Genomic DNA, 17,294 nt, shown 5'->3' with positions numbered 1-17,294 from the left:
AAATGGGGGAGCACTCAGGTTACCTCTGGTGGGTCCGCCTCAGCCCCCCTCATCGTCACAGCGATAAGGTAAGTGGCAGAGCGGAGCGGAGGAGACGTTGCGTCATGTTTGAGAGAGTGTGTGAGCTGAACACCATTGTCATGTTTGAGAGAGTGAGTGAGCTTGATGCCTTCATGTCGCCGAAATATTTCCTTCCACTCCAGTCTGCAACACATGGTTCTTCTGACTGGGTTATTTCATTATCCTCTGACTCCACTGATCAGGTTTTTGTGTTTTTATCCAGGGCTTTGAACCGGTTCAAGGAACGAAAATGAAAACCGGGAAGTTTTTATATTTTCAGACCTCCAGACCTCCACAGACAGGCCTCCACACAGATCTCCCCACAGACCTCCAGACAGGCCTCCCCAGACCTCCCCACAGACCTCCCCAGACCTCCACACAGACCTTCACACATACCTCCCCCACAGGCCTCCACATACCTCCCCAGACCTCCACACACAGACCTCCACACACCCACACAGACTTCCACACAGACCTCCACACCCAGACCTCCACACAGACCTCCCCACACAGACCTCCACACAGACCTCCCCACACAGACCTCCACACAGACCTCCCCACACAGACCTCCACACAGACCTCCACAGACCTCCCCACACAGACCTCCCCACACAGACCTCCCCACACAGACCTCCAGACTTCCTTAGACCTCCACACAGACCTCCACACAGACCTCCACACAGACCTCCCCACACAGACCTCCACACAGACCTCCCAACGCAGACCTCCCCATACAGACCTCCACACAGACCTCCACACAGACCTCCCCATACAGACCTCCACACAGACCTCTCCAGACCTCCCCATACAGACCTCCACAGACACAGACCTCCACAGACCTCCACACAGACCTCCACACAGACCTCCACAGACACAGACCTCCACAGACCTCCACACAGACCTCCCCATACAGACCTCCACACAGACCTCCACACAGACCTCCCCACACATACCTCCACACACACCTCCCCACACACCTCCAGACCTCCACAGACCTCCAGACAGACCTCCACAGGCCTCCAGACAGGGCCTCAGTGTCGCCACACCACCACTAAATGAACAACCACCCACCAAAAGGCACCTAAACACAACATTGCATGTCATTTTTTTTCTTCTTCCTTGGAACCTTCCACTTTAATTTGTTTATTTCATTCAGTGGGACAGGATATCTGCCCAGTGCTGTGCAATAATTTACATATTTTAACCGCGCACTGAAGAGAAGTGAGAACCAGATTTGTTTTCACACCTGCCAGTGTACGTATGCAGCACATCCTTGAGTAGACACTAATTAAAATGTTTGAGCTCAGACAGCAAAAGGCCAAAGTCGATGCATAATTAATTTGCATTTAAAATGCACCTTGCCTCCCCTTAGTCTTTCAACTACTTAATCATGGATGTATTTTTTGTATGTGTGAAGGAAAAAAAATGTGCCGTGGCGCTTATATGACAAACTCGGCATCATCATCCCCCTTCTTTTCTCACCTGGGGAAATGTCAAGGGCATCTCTCTCTCTGTGGAGGGGGGCGCCTTCATAACAGCGTCTCGTCTCTAAAGGTAAAGCAGGGTGCACGCAGGGCCCGATTAATGTACAGGCTAGACATGGCTGCGACCTAGGGGGCCCCCACCTGCCAGGGCCCCCCACAGGCTAGATATGGCTGCAGCCAAGGGGCCCCCACCTGACAGAGCCCCCTAGAGGCTAGATATGGCTGCAGCCTAGGGACCCCCACCTGCCAGGGCCCCCCACAGGCTAGATATGGCTGCAGCCTAGGGGGGCCCCACCTGCCAGGGCCCCCCATAGGCTAGATATGGCTGCAGCCGAGGGGGCCCCCACCTGCCAGGAATGCCAGAAATGTGACTATTTGCAGTTTTAATAACTTAGTCTGCCGTGTCAGGTAGTGTTTTAAATCGTATTAATACTCCTCTTGGTTTTGAATTAGGACCCTGTCTATGTAGTTTTATTAGGACATTTGCCTTCCGTGGGGGCCTGCAGCAAACTGTAGCCTAGGGGCCCCCGGGCCCTCTTAATCCGGCCCTGGGTGCACGTCATGTCTTGGGTGGGTGTTAGCTATGCAGAGCTGAGTGGTAATGGAAGTCAAACTCCATCTCCTGATCCAATATGAAAACAGCTATCCTCATAGCTGTGATTACGGCGATATAATGACAAAGTGATGAGTGCGGCCGGCGTGCTTCATCAATCTCCTCGTCCTCGGACGGCCGCATCATCATCTGTGTGTCGGCAGCAGGGCCACTGACAGCTTTGGCTGGACCCAGGACAAATTCATCCGAAAGGGGCCCCTGCCCGATACGTACAATGTAATACGGACACAATTTTGAGCCCCCTTTCTTCCCTACCGTCTGGAGACTACAAAGGCATCCGCGGGAGTCTGTCCTCCGTAAACCTCATCTCCAGACATCAGAGAGGCCTCTCTTGTGCTCAGACATAATGGCACGTTTGAGGCTGACAAAAGCACCACATCGCAGCATTGAAGCCACACTAATCACTACTCTGCTGCCCCACTCATAGAAGAAAAACGAAATCCGTTGTCTTTTTTAAGACTTAAAGGGACACTCCACCCATTTGCCTAAAGCCGGGCATACACTGTGCGATATTTTCACTTGTGGGTCTTAAGCTTCTGCTCACACTGCACGATGGAATTTCACTATTTAAAAGTTCACAGCTCACGACTCACGTCCTCACACTACACGAGCCGACAGTCGGATGCGAGCAAAATGCTTCCACTGTACGACGCGACAGGCATGTTTCCCCAATCTGCAGAGGAGGGAACATGCGCACCTGAGGTGGAGATGAGGTCGCGCTCAACAGCGAATTGCACGGCCCTGTTAATTTGTGCATGTGAAGTGTCAATTCGGGACGTAGCGCTGCTTTAACTGTGCGATTTACGCACGAGCCACGACCAGAATTTCAAACCGTTTTGATTTTCCTGCGACCCTGCGATTGCTCGATCGTGAGGCGAAATCGCTTGTCGTTACCCCATGTACACTGCACGATGCGAGACTCACGATTGACCTGCGATTGAGCAAGAAATCGGCCCGACTCTCAGAAAGTCGTGCAAGTGCCAAATCGGGGCAAAAGTCGCACAGTGTAAGCCCAGCTTTAGGCATTCCATTGCTAGACACCCAGTCATGCTTTTGAATGGTCGTGCAACACTCTCTCAATTATCCCTGACACAGGAGAAATCTGTATTCACTTCTTAACACTTCCTCCTACAATGGTGCAAAAATCGTCATTTTGCATCATTGTAGGAGGTGGATTTCCGTTGAGACTACATGCCTTTTTCCCTCACCCTTTCAACCCCGCCATTAGGGGGTTGGCCCTAATGCTCTAACAGACTGATCACAGATCAGTGTCCCAGTGCTTTTGAAATCACTGGCATTGAGGCTCCAGTATGTCACTGGCCCCATACGACTTCGTTGCTGTAGAGCAACATTGACGAAGGGCGTGAGCGAGAACTTGTTGTCACGATGTGGGTGTTATGAAATACAGCGCATTTGCAGTCGGCCACAAATATGAACGGGACGATGAGCTCGCACCGGTTTGCTCTACTAACACACCACGTGTGAGGAGTGGGGGGATAGTGAGGAGGAGCTGAAGTGGGGACCTGCGCAAACTTGTGTAGAGGTGTGAGACAAGACCCATATACACACGTGAGTGAGTTGTTGACCAACCAGTTCATGGGCGCGTGACCTCGGAGGCAGTCCGCCGACAAGCGTTGAAGGGGATAAGCAACTGCAGAGGTTGCAAGATCTGACTGCAGCCGCATTCATCCCGCGATAGTTTTACACCATGTGACATGTCACCTCGTCAACGCAACGTCGACGAAATTTCAAAGTTTGACAGGAAATCTAACCGTCATGCAGCATTTTTATCCAGGGTGCATTGCTGTCTTCATGCGCATGCATGCGTTGATGTGAAATCGAATGCACTTAGTCACTGGCAGAGCTGACTGGGTGTGGCCTGTGGAACTTGAGCATTGCAATGCATTATGGGAATCGTTGTCACAAATCCACAGCACTAAAAAGTAATTTTCTGCCTTTTCTCGGCCAAAAAGGCACCAAATTAGACATTTTTGCTACTATTTTCAATACATATTCATGTCTCCACCGGTGGAATGCCCCTTCAAGACTTCACAACCACAAGTGTCCTCACTGCCAGTTTCATTACACAGTATTACCATAAGTGTCATAACTTTGGGTCATTAGGAAAAGAGGGATGTGCTCACTGCCACGTTTGAGGATGACAAAAGTCCACTGCAGCATTGAAGCCAAACTAATCACTACTCTACTGCCTCACTCACAGGAGCAAAACAAAATCAGTTGTCTTTTTTAAAGGGACACTGTGTGAGATTTTTAATTATTTATTTTCAGAATTGATGCTGCCCATTCACTAATGCTACCCTTTTCATGAATACTTACCACCACCGTCAAATTCTAAGTATTCATTATGATTGGAAAATTTGCACTTTTCATACATGAAAAGGGGGCTCTTCTCCATGGTCCGCCATTTTGAATTTCCAAAAATAGCCATTTTTAGCTGCAAAAATGACTCTACTTGGACCATACTAGAAAATATTTGTTAATTACCTTCATGAAAAGATCAAATCTGGCAATAGGCAGCCCAGTTTCAATGAGCACTGAGCAGCATAGTTGCAGTACCTTTTTTGACCATTTCCTGCACAGTCTGACAAGTCTTAAGTCTTAAGTCTTAACCAGGAGTATCATCACTGCGAGTTTCATTACACAAGTATTACCGTGAGTATCATAACTTTGGGTGATTAGGAAAAGAGGAATGTGTGATCGCTTCAACAAGCTGCTCTCTCTCCAATACTGCAGCCTCAGTAGTTCTCTGCAAAGTTAGTTTCATATCACATCAACAAGTGCAACTCCCTGTTTGAAATGAGTTCTATTTTCTTCAAAGGCAAAAAAACCTTCTAGAGAATTTCATAGAAATATAGAGCGGGCGAAAACAACCATTAGCAGACAGTCCCACGCTGGTGAACAATGGAGACATGAAACGGAATGAGACATTATGATGAACTGCACAATGACAGCAGAAATGTGTACACATCCTTTTACAAGGCCCTGCATCAAAACTTCTAAATTCATCATGATTGAGGATCTCACGCTGGGCTTATGGAATATTTACAGCTCCCTGTCAGCGGGGACTGATAGGCAAAAAAACCCCAAAGTGCCAGCCCACACCAATTGTTGTGGCGGCACAGATCCAAACACAAAAGAAGCGTAAAAAGACACCGAAAGACTGGGAGTACACACAGCATAGAGAAATACTGCTCGACTATTCTGTTTCAGTTTCTTGACAAACTTCTACTTGATACTCTAAGCATGGAAGTGGCACCTTAAAATATTGACTTCCCCTGATGCAATAACATCAATTAATCAGTACACCTCCAGGTGGATGTCTATGTCTATGTCCATGTACTATTCAGCTGGATCTACGTGTTCATGGGAGGCTGTAAGGGAGGTACTGGAGAGGGCACTTGGAAAGCATACTCATGAACGGCCATCTGGGTACTTTGCTCTTAAATTTGCATCACGCCCCTTTATGGGTGAAAACAAACCAAATGTCTCATTGACTTACATTCTACATCGGCTAGCCTAAATGAACACATTCCATGCTTCAGCCACGGCTGTTTTTGGCTACATTATTTGAACATCCGGCAACACAACATGTTTTCGGTGTGTTGCGCGTGAACAACGCTATCTACGGGTCCGTATCTTTCGTTTATTAAACCCCAACATCACCAATTGACTTGCATGGGTTGTTTTCCCCCACAAATGGGCGTAACGCACATGGAAAACGTCACGCCGTTCATGAGTATTGCATTGCAGCTCAGAGTCAGCCAGGCCTGCCTGCCTCTCCAAGGCTGTAAGGGAGGTACTGGACTTCCCCTGATGCAATAACATCAATTAATCAAGACCATCAATTAATCAGTACACCTCCAGGTGGATGTCTATGTCTATGTCCATGTACTATTCAGCAGGCTCTACTTGTTCATGGGAGGCTGTAAGGGAGGTACTGAACAGCCGTGTCTCAGTGGTTAGAGCACTGGGTTGGCAACCCAAGGGTTCCCGGTTCAGTGCCCGAGAGGGCACTTGGACAGCATTGCAATGCAGCTCAGAGTCGGCCAGGCCCAGGGATGGACTGGCACTGTGTTCCATTACCCGTACTTAACGCCCTTTCCGCACTGTGTTTGGGTACGCAGGGCGTTCCATTTCTAATCGCGAGGGTAAAGTGTACTGTAAATTACCCGGATAACGCCCCCAAAACGGCCATTTTTCGAAGTGTGGTGTTACTGTACACTTTTCGCACTCAACGGCCGCCATGTTTGTGACGTAGTTGAGTGTCAGATCTGTCAAACGGTTGAATCTCTGTGATAACAGCATAGTTTTGATTCCAAAGACAATCGCCATGTGTATTAGAGGCAGGGGTAACTTTAAAAAGTGTTAGCATAAGGAACAGTGCCTTCCGAGTTGAATTGCATATTGGCGGTTGGTAATTCGAATGTCACGCGACCAACCGTCATTTCCGTTAAGTGTATCAGACAGAACGGGAATCGGAATGTACTCGCCTCGTGAATTGCGGAGGGTGGAAAGGGTACTTCACTGCACTCAAACAAGGTACACAGTACAGAGGGTGAATAATGGAACACAGCAACAGACAGAAAAACAGCCCGGGCATTTTGGCATAGACCAGCCCCTCAAACAGCCCCTTGTTATTCTCTGATATTATGACATTACATTACATTACATTAGTATTTAGCAGACACCTTTGTTCAAAGCGACTTACAAGGAGCAATTTAAACAAGAACAGGGTAAGGCACAGTGTACAGTTGCAACACTGATAGCATTGTCCTTCAAAGAGTAAAGAAGAGGACAATGCATTAAAAAGTAGCAAAAAAGTAAACAAAAGACCTCAAGGTGCAGTGTACAGTTGCAACACTGACAACATTGTCAAACACAAGGTAATAGAAGCAACATTAAATAATAGGAAGGTAACAAGGCAAATTGGATAATAAGCAAGACATCTAGGCGCAGTGTACAGTTGCAACACTGGCAATTAGCTCAATCCACTATCTATATTAAAGGTAAACTTTTCTAGATAGGGGGCCCATCTCTAAGGAAACAAACGCACAAACAAAAGCAAAAAACAAGAGCAGCATCAGACCCTGATGATTGTCAGGCTGGCAGGGAAATGCCCTGTATGCCAGATTACCAGGCCAGCGGGAAAGTGCCCTGTATGCCAGATTACAAGTTCATCCCAGCGGGGAAATGCCCTGTATGCCAGATTATCAGTTCAGCCCTGGCCAGGCCTGCCTCTCCAAGCCTTGCTTAACCCATTTTGTCCTAAGCCCTTTTTGGGAAAGGGTGCCCCCCTCCTATTAAATCCTAAATTTCTCAGCCTCCGAAGCACATACAAACATGAAATGAGTTACATTAAAAAGCCAAGACTCTCCCCTTGCATTGTAATGTGTAGCATAGTTAATAAAGCAGCTAAAATTTCAAAATCTTGAAAAACCCGTATGTGTGTCTCCAGGACACAATGGGTTAATGTAGTGGATGGCATGAAAAGCAAAAAGCAATGTGTCGTCTCGCGCTACAATTAGAATAAATTACAGCACATAACACAACAGGCAGGTTTACATGATGGAAAATGCATTTCTCCTGAATTAGGTTTTCAAACAAACTGTTGTAGGAGATGGCGAGGAAGGGGAAGCCTCACTGACACTTTGACTGCATACAGAAAAAGAAACCTGAAAAGGTGGAGGCACCATAATGTGGGAGCAGGCAGCTTTGTCAGCGTTCTGTCCATACTCAAGGGAACATTAGGGCAATCAATGTCGCCATTGAGATTCATGACGGGGAACAGCCTAAAATGTAATTACATCTCCTGCCGTCGTCGTAGAGGCTCATTCTTTCGTTCTTTCGCTCTCTCTCCATCTGTCTGATCCTCTCTCTCCCGTTCTTTGCCATCGCCACTCTAACCTTCATCTACTGTACTCTATTCTACTCTCACAGATGTACAGTCTGCTGTTTTAGCTCAGTGCCCATTTGCTTGTGCTGTGAATGAGGAACATGCTGAGGTCGGAAAGTAAAGAGAAACAAATCACTTCTGTCCATATGCACGAGAGGAAGACGTAAAATGGGAAGGAGGGAAGGAGCAAAGATCAAAAAGAGAGAGACACTAAGACATGACCTGACATGACCTGAACTGTCTTTTTGCAACTACACCACCACTCAAAATCAGTCAATTCACTCAGTTATCATGCACTGACCCTTGATTTAAACATGCCCACTTGAACTGAAAAAAATCGCTTGTGAAAGTGAAAGTGAAAGCCCATTGGGAAACTCCAACTCCCATTGTCATTGTGACACAGCACTCCACAGCACACAAGTGAACTCGGCACACTGCACACAACGAAATTGCATTCATGCCTCACCCGTGCAAGGGGGCAGCCCTCAGTGGCGCCCCATGGGGAGCAGTGCGGTGGGACGGTACCATGCTCAGGGTACCTCAGTCATGGAGGAAGATGGGGGAGAGCACTGGTTGATTACTCCCCCCACCAATCTGGCGGGTCGGTAGTCGAACCGACAACCTCTGGGATGCAAGTCTGACGCCCTAACCGCTCACCCATGACTATTTGTGCTTCAACTCGGAAGAAGCACCAGGGTTAGAATGTCCAGCCGCCTGGAGGCACCAATGCTACACACAAAACACCCTGCTTCAGTCAACTTGTACTGTAACGTCTGGTTGTTCTGCCAAGAAAAAGCAAGTCAACAAGCCGTGAGAAAGCTTGCTCATTCTGAGGTCTGGCAGAAACAATGTATTTTTTCCTTGTGCAGAGATCAGATCTAGTTTGTAGTAGTCACCAGGAGATGCTATAGCTCTCATCAAACCTTCCCACTGCTGACCAGGAGATGCTATAGCTCTCATCAAACCTTCCCACTGCCGTATCTGAGGAGATGCTATAGCTCTCATCAAACCTTCCCACTGCCGTATCTGAGGAGATGCTATAGCTCTCATCAAACCTTCCCACTGCTGACCAGGAGATGCTATAGCTCACATCAAACCTTCCCACTGCCGTATCTGAGGAGATGCTATAGCTCACATCAAACCTTCCCACTGCTGACCAGGAGATGCTATAGCTCACATCAAACCTTCCCACTGCTGACCAGGAGATGCTATAGCTCTCATCAAACCTTCCCACTGCCATATCTGAGGAGATGCTATAGCTCTCATCAAACCTTCCCACTGCCGTATCTGAGCTCAATCTGTAAATCCTGGAGGGGTAAAAAAAAACCTGTAGCTGTACCACTATCCAAAAAAAAGGAAGGAAGGAAAGGAAACGAAAGACAAACATCAGCGGCTCAGCGCATCATTTGCATAACCAAAAGCATTTGCAAGTACAATCGACCAATTAGAATATCACAACCTTTCTTTCTCCTGTGAGGGAGAACAAGACAGAAGCCAAAGCCAATGCTAATAATAGACGGTGCAATATCTCTCCAATCAGGTCACAATGTAGCATCCAAACAAGGAGGAGAGGAGAGGAGAGGAGAGAAGGAGGAGAGGAGAGGACAGGACAGGAGAGGAGAGGAGAGGAGAGGAGAGGAGAGGAGAGATGAGGAGGAGAGGAGAGGAGAGGAGAGGAGAGGAGAGGAGAGGAGAGGAGAGGAGAGGAGAGGAGAGGAGAGGAGGAGGAGGAGGAGAGGAGAGGAGAAGAGAGGACAGGAGAAGAGAGGAGAGGAGAGGAGAGGAGAGGAGGGCAGGGGAGCAGAGGGGAGGCGAGGAGAGGAGAGGAGAGTGTTGAAGAGAAGAGGAGAGTATCGAAGAGAAGAGAAGAGAAGAGAAGAGAAGAGAAGAAAGGAGAAGAGAAGAAAGGAGAAGAGAAGAGAAGAGAAGAGAAGAGAAGAGAAGAGAAGAGAAGAGAAGAGAAGAGAAGAGAAGAGAAGAGAAGAGAAGAGAAGAGAAGAGAAGAGGATCGAGGAGGAGAGGAGATGGGGAGGGGAGGGAGGAGGAGATGGAGGAAGTGCTTACCTGGCCTGTGAGCTGTCAGGAGGGGGATCTTGAGAGGAGAGGAGAGGAGGTGGAGGGGGAGGGCGGAGGAGGAGGAGGGGAAGTGGAGGGGGAGGGCGGAGGAGGCTGAGAGGAGGTGGAGGGGGTGGGCGGAGGAGGCGGAGGGGCGCTGGGCCACATCTGAGTCCATGGCCATCATGGCCGCTGCCAGGGCCATCCTCTTGTTGCTGCTCCGCATACGCTTAATGGCCACCGGACAGCCTGTCACGAGGAGATGCAGACACACACACAGACACAGACACACACACAAACACACACACACACACACAGACACACACACACACACACACACACACACACAGACACACACACACACAGACACACACATAGAAAATTCAGTGGGGGGTTTCTGTGGGTATATGGCAAAAAAAATGACCGGTAGTTGGGATTATTTTTTTGCTGTGAGTGTGCCTAGGGGATGTGAAAGTCTTTTAATTCACAAGTAGAAATTACATTCCCATGTCCATGTGGGCTACTGACGGCGCCGAACGTTAACCTTTTTGATGCTGTTGCACTCTATCACTCAGAAAAACCTGTGCGCTGGTGGGTATAACAACTTGCATGTCTCGTCAGTCAGTTTCATTTGAATAAGCAGATCCCATGTGCAGTCAAATTAAGCATGTCTATGTTGGACTACCCGTAGCCCTCGAGCGAATTAAAGGTTTCATTGGTGCCCCAGTCTTGCTAACCACTCTGACGTGGGAATCAATAGCCACTTTAATGTAATCATGACTGCACTATGCTACATGGCTGTGGCTCCACGAAGCTGTGCTGTGCAGTCAACGCAAACACATGCTAGATATGGCTGCAGCATAGGGCCCCCCACAGGATAGATATGGCTGCAGCCAAGGGCCCCCACCTGCCAGGGGGCCCACAGGCTAGATATGGCTACAGCCTAAGGGCCCCAGCCTTCCAGGGGGGCCAGATTGGGATTGACCACTGTAGCTGTGCAGTATGCGGTCAGTGGGTTATTCAAACAGGAAGCGGTGATGACTTTCAGGACAGACGGCTGGGAGAGAACAGAACAGAACAGAATAGAACAGAACAGAACAGAATAGAATAGAACAGAACAGAACAGAACAGAACAGAGGAGAACAGATGATTGGCTGAGCAGCAGTCAAAGCCAGCCAGACTCTGAAGAGAAGAGAGGAGATGATTGGCTGAGCAGAGCAGAACAAAATAGAACAGAACAGAACAGAACAGAACAGAACAGAACACAACACAACACAACACAACACAACACAACACAACACAACACAACACAACACAACACAACACAACACAACACAACACAACACAGCACAACACAACACAACACAACACAACACAACACAACACAACACAGCAGAGCAGAGCAGAACAGAACAGAACAGAGCAGAAGAGAACAGAAGAGAGGAGATGATTGGCTGAGCAGCAACCAATGTCAGCCCCTGAAGAGAAGAGAGGAGAGAGTTTGGAATGACATCAGTCCTCACAGCTGCAGCAAACGCTTTTAAAACCCAAACTCTTCAGTAGCAATTAGGCCTGACAGCCCTCCCATTAACACTGTACCCTCCACCATGACACACACACACACACACACACACCCACACACATGCACACGCAGACACACACACGCACACGCACACGCACACGCACACGCACACACACACACACACACACGCACGCACGCACGCACGCACGCACGCACGCACACACATACACACACACACACACGTACACATACACTTCCTCTCTCTCTCTCCCGGCCACATACCAAAAGCCTCCACTACCCTACCCCACTCCACCGCACCATAGTGTCCCCCCACCACCCCCACCCCCACCCCCACCGCGTGTCCTTCTGATGGAGGACGACTGTAATAGGGGAACAGTAATGAGGAGGCTTTTAAAGACAGGAGCCAAAGCAGCCGATAAGGAGGGACAGAGAGAGAGAGAGAGAGAGAGAGAGAGAGAGAGAGAGAGAGAGAGAGAGAGAGAGAGAGAGAGAGAGAGAGAGATGTGGGACTTGGCAAAGAGTTGGAATGGCACTGGCACATGGAAAATCAAAAATAAGCACAGAAGAGGAAAAGAAAAAGGCACCGCGCGACCAGAGAGAGTAGAGAGAGATAGGCCTATACTTAAAGAATCTGTGGCGAGAGAGAGAGAGAGAGAGAGAGAGAGAGAGAGAAAGGGAGAGAGAGAGAGAGAGAGAGAGGGGGAGAGAGAGGGAGAGAGAGATATGCGGGACTTGGCAAAGAGTTGGAATGGCACTGGCACATGGAAAAGCAGCCCGGCACAGAAGAGGACAAGAAAAAGGCACCGCACGGCGATAAGAGATAAGCTTAAAGTATCTCTGGCGCGGCCTAATGAATCAGTAGTGGGTGAGCTAGCAGCCTAGCGAGCAGCACCTGCATATCAAACAAACAAACAGGCACTACTGGATCGAGTTTAAAGAGAGGCGTTTTAAACATCGGCAGCCCACAAAAACGAAAGTGGCTACAGTGACTGCGTGAGAATCACATGAAACAGAACTGGCCTTTAATCATCAGAACTGCTGTAAATTACCGTTTTTGTGTTTTGTTTTGTTTTTTCTCCCTTTCCAGTGCCTGTGTTCCCCTCCCTTTTTGTTTCCCAATTAAATAGCTGTCAACAAGGTTTGCAGAGAATGTATCCTCCCATTTCATCTGCCTTCCTCAGTTCAATGATGGGTTTATTAGAGTGAAGTCATCTATCACAGAGCAGAGCCTCACCACAGGAGCTGGGAGTTGAGACTGCACACTAATGGTGGATAAGGGCAAGCTCAATGTACCAGTTGAAGAAGGTAGGTGTGCACACTTAATAACGGAATAAGCTACAAAAAATACACTTTATTAAATTGGAACGGAAACATAAACAATGCTGCTTTAATTTAACCCATTGATGCCTGATGCTGCATTGTGCAACCATTGACCCTGGCACCCGGAGCTGCATTACGCAACATTAGGCTCATTAGATTTGAGACAACTTTATTAAAAATCTCTTCTTATTGCATGTTTTTATAAGCTTCAGAAACTGAGATATTTAGGTTTTTATAGGCTACGGGCAGCTTTTCTTAAAAAGGCCTCAGGCATTTAGCACCCTTTTTTGCAGGTGCCTTAAGGGCTCTGCATACTTCACGTGCGCACTTTGTCGCGAGTGGCGCGAGAACCATTAATGACGTCATCACTTGCGACAGACTATTCATACTTCAGAAGCGCTTTCGCTCGCATTGTCGGAAGTGCCCTCTGCTGTTCATGAGAGAAACGGCAGTATTTTTCGCAACTCGCAGCGTGAGTTCTACGGATGTATAAAATAGAAAGCCAAACACGGCTGCTGTAGGGCTACTGAACGTCTGACTTGTGACTTACCACATTGAAACATATATTTTTTGTTGTAGCCTACATTGCCAGATCATTCCAAGACCATGTGAGAGCATTGTTCTGGCGGCAGAATTTATAAATAGATCGCCGAACACAACGTGCTTCTGAACAAAGTAAACAATTGTTTCACTGAACAACATTTAAGAGAGAAGATAAAATAACTCTCTAGGACATTTTATTATCCTCAAAATGATACAGGATGCATTCTGTAGTAGCCTCCAGTAGTTGTAGCCTCTCTTCGCAACTCCTGCTTTGTCTGCCTACCTGCGTGGTCGCTGGTGGCGCACGACAAGTTACAAAAAATGTGGGGTGCACGACGTCGCGCCACGGCAGCTCGCGCCACGGCGTGTGACGTCATTTTGGGTCACGTGACGGCGCGAGTGAGGTCGCGAGTGAGGTATGAAGGAGGGTAGCGCCAGTCACGACAAGTATGAATCCCCCTTTAGGCGTCAATGGGTTAATAAAGTTTATATTTTTGGAGCTTATTCCGCAGAGTGCAGACCTACCTTATTCAACTGTCTGACGCTTTTGTCTGGCAGCTGCAACAAGTGACTTTGGATGTGCACATGCGCCCTGCCCAAAATGACAAGCTGAATGTGACACCACCGCACTTGATATATTCACATGATTATGTGAATTATTTTGTAAATTAAACAATTTCAATTCAATTCAACATTTGTTTCCCATACAGCTCATTTTCTCATACATACATTTGGGATGTAGCTCAAGAGTTCATTTGTGATCATTTCAGCAGCAGTAAAGAACTGGAGGCTTCTATGGGGGTTTGGGGGCACACAGCTAATGCTGAAGAAATGACAATAGAATCTTTATGTTTTTAGACTCCCTCACTGCAACAATACTGACTTTGAAACAATCCAGCCTCAAACAAAGAGTTTCTTTGAAAAGAATATCTCCAAAATATAGAACGAGTGCAGCAAAAAAGTGCTGCATCTGTATTGTGGATAATATCATACTGCCATGAAAATGGGTCTAGTCCTAAGGATAGACTTTTGATGCCGACTGGGCAACATAAATCCTCTGCAAAAACAGGGGAGATCTCTAATGCGCTTCTCATCATAATCATTCCCCTTGATGCCTGCCACTGCCAGAGGAAAAGAAACACTCTGGAAGAGACACAGAAACAGATACAAAGAGAGGAGATGGAGATGGAGTGGGAGAGAGGGAGAGAGAAAGAGAGAGAGAGGGAGAGAGAGAGAAACAGATACAAAGGGAGGAGATGGAGACTGAGTGGGATAGAAGGAGAGACAGAGAGAGGGGGGTGGGGGAGAGAGAGAGACACACACAGACACTAACACAGAGAAAGTGGGCGAGAGACAGACAGACAGACAGAGAAAAAGAAAGAAAGAGAGAGAGAGAGAGAGAGAGAGAGAGAGAGAGAGAGAGAGAGAGAGACAGAGACAGAGACAGAGACAGAGACAGAGACAGAGTTGTGGTGGTAGTGACAACATCCTAAAACAATTACAATCACAATGTGGCTTCTAGACACTAACCCTGTACACAGTCTACCAGCACCTACCCCCTAAACCCCTACCACCACCAACACCCTACACCCCTACCACCACTACCCCCTTAGCCACAGCCAGCCAGCCAGCCAGCCACCCAAAACGAACAGCACTTTATCTAATGGGGGCGAGTGGGTAGATCTGAGAGAGTGTGGTTAGCATGCGGGCGAGGGGGTAGATGTGAGAGAGTGTGTGTGGTTGGTATGCAAGATCGTGCCACTAGAATGAGGCCGGCAGGGATACGCAGCTCATGATGCGCGGAGCAGAGCAGAGAAGCGCCTCCACAGCTACTGCAGAGCAGAGCTGCTGCAAAGACAGATGTGATAGAAGAAGAAGAAGAAGAAGAAGAAGAAGAAGAAGAAGAAGAAGAAGAAGAAGAAGAAGAAGAAGAAGAAGAAGAAGAAGAAGAAGAGGTAGAAGAAGAAGAAGATGAGGTAGAAGAAGAAGAAGAAGAAGAAGAAGAAGAGGTAGAAGAAGAAGAAGAGGTAGAAGAAGAAGAAGAAGAGGATGTAGAAGAAGAAGAAGAAGAAGAAGAAGAAGAAGAAGAAGAAGAAGAAGAAGAAGAAGAAGAAGAAGAAGAAGAAGAAGAAGAAGAAGAAGACGAAGAGGTAGAAGAAGAAGAAGAAGAAGAAGAAGAAGAAGAAGAAGAAGAAGAAGAAGAAGAAGAAGAAGAAGAAGAAGAAGAAGAAGAAGAAGAAGAAGAAGAAGAAGACAAGGCGAGACACAAGAAGAGGTGCTTTAAGAGAGATAGCAGAAGACCCCGTCACCACACACACAGAGGCAGAACAGGAACTCACAGGGTATTAGTCTACACATACTGTATACCACACACACAGAGGCAGAACAGGAACTCACAGGGTATTAGTCTACACATACTGTATACCACACACACAGAGGCAGAATGGGGACTCACAGGGTGTTAGTCTACACATACTGTATACCACACACACAGAGGCAGAATGGGGACTCACAGGGTGTTAGTCTACACATACTGTATACCACACACACAGAGGCAGAACAGGGACTTGAAGGGGTATTAGTCTACACATACTGTATACCACACACACAGAGGCAGAACAGGGACTTGAAGGGGTATTAGTCTACACATACTGTATTATAAATCTCAACTGTGGTGTGAACCCCTCCTGGCCAAGTGCTAAGAAACAGATGTGTTTTAAGAGGGAGATATAGTAGAGGACCTTGTCACCACACAGACAGAGGTAGCATAGGGACTCATAGGGTATCAGTCTACACATATACTGCAATAAAAATCAACTGCCAAGTGTTAAAAGACTTCAGGTCAGACCAAAATAATGTATTGAAAAAAAAAAAGATTTCAGCAAAATAGTATCCGTTTCACACCCACCTATCCACAAAACCTGAGGCTGTGAAATGCTGTTAATTCTGATTTCACAACAAAATGTTTTTGACAGAAGAGCCAAATGGGACAGCTGTTGTGTTGGTTTAGGCCTCACTCCAAATGTGTGATTAAAACAAAAAACCCTCCAGGTGCAATTTAAGATGAATAGACTAAAACCCTCTAGCTACAATTTAAGATGAATAGACTCAAACCCTCTAACTACAATTTAAGATGAATAGGCTAAATGTATACAAAATGAAGAGACTAAATGTATATAATTTAAGATGAATAGACTAAATGTATTCCAGGCATTTATCTGCACAGGAATCCACAGGATTTTCTAGGTTGTAACATTTTCTCTCATTACTTCTGGGTGTACTGTATGTGTCGTCTTGTTTTGTGAAACATTAATGAGCCACACAACAAAAAGAGAAAAGGCATGTAAACCACACCAATGCACATGTCTCCCTTTTAAATTACTCAGAGTTACAAAGAGATGAGAAACTTCTGCATTTCCTCTACATCCCTAGGGTTGCAATTACCGTTCCTCAATATGTACCCCGGTCCCGTGTCAGGCAACGAAAACAGATCTCTAGAAAGTCTCTGATAGATCAGTAAAAGCAGTTGTGACATAGAGTGGAATAAAAAAAAGGGTCTGAACAGAAGCCGCTCGTAGCCTTCAGTGTTCTTTTTTGTGTTGTTTGGTATTTCTGCAGAGCACCCTGAAACAGAGGGGAGCTGTCCATTCCGTAGGTGGTGCTGAAATAAAGCTATCCATTACACTACGTAGTGCTGAAATGTGCTGAAATGCAGGGGAGCTGTCCATTCCGTAGGTGGTTCTGAAATACAGCTGTACATTG

At 47.1% G+C, this 17,294-nt stretch overlaps 1 protein-coding gene across 1 annotated transcript in view; it reads right to left on the bottom strand.

The window, feature by feature from the left end:
* Positions 1–17,294, bottom strand: part of tcerg1l (transcription elongation regulator 1 like) — a 98,416-nt gene that overhangs the window by 67,981 nt on the left and 13,141 nt on the right. Inside the window, exon 4 of the mRNA XM_063220822.1 lies at positions 10,136–10,375. Coding sequence (XP_063076892.1) covers positions 10,136–10,375 — 240 coding nt within the window. The remainder of the gene's footprint in view (positions 1–10,135; positions 10,376–17,294) is intronic.

The sequence above is a fragment of the Engraulis encrasicolus genome, chromosome 17 (genome assembly GCF_034702125.1).
Source record: "Engraulis encrasicolus isolate BLACKSEA-1 chromosome 17, IST_EnEncr_1.0, whole genome shotgun sequence".
Lineage (NCBI taxonomy): Eukaryota > Metazoa > Chordata > Actinopteri > Clupeiformes > Engraulidae > Engraulis > Engraulis encrasicolus.
Note: the sequence above shows the minus strand (reverse complement) of the source record. Positions and strands in the feature narration are given on the sequence as shown.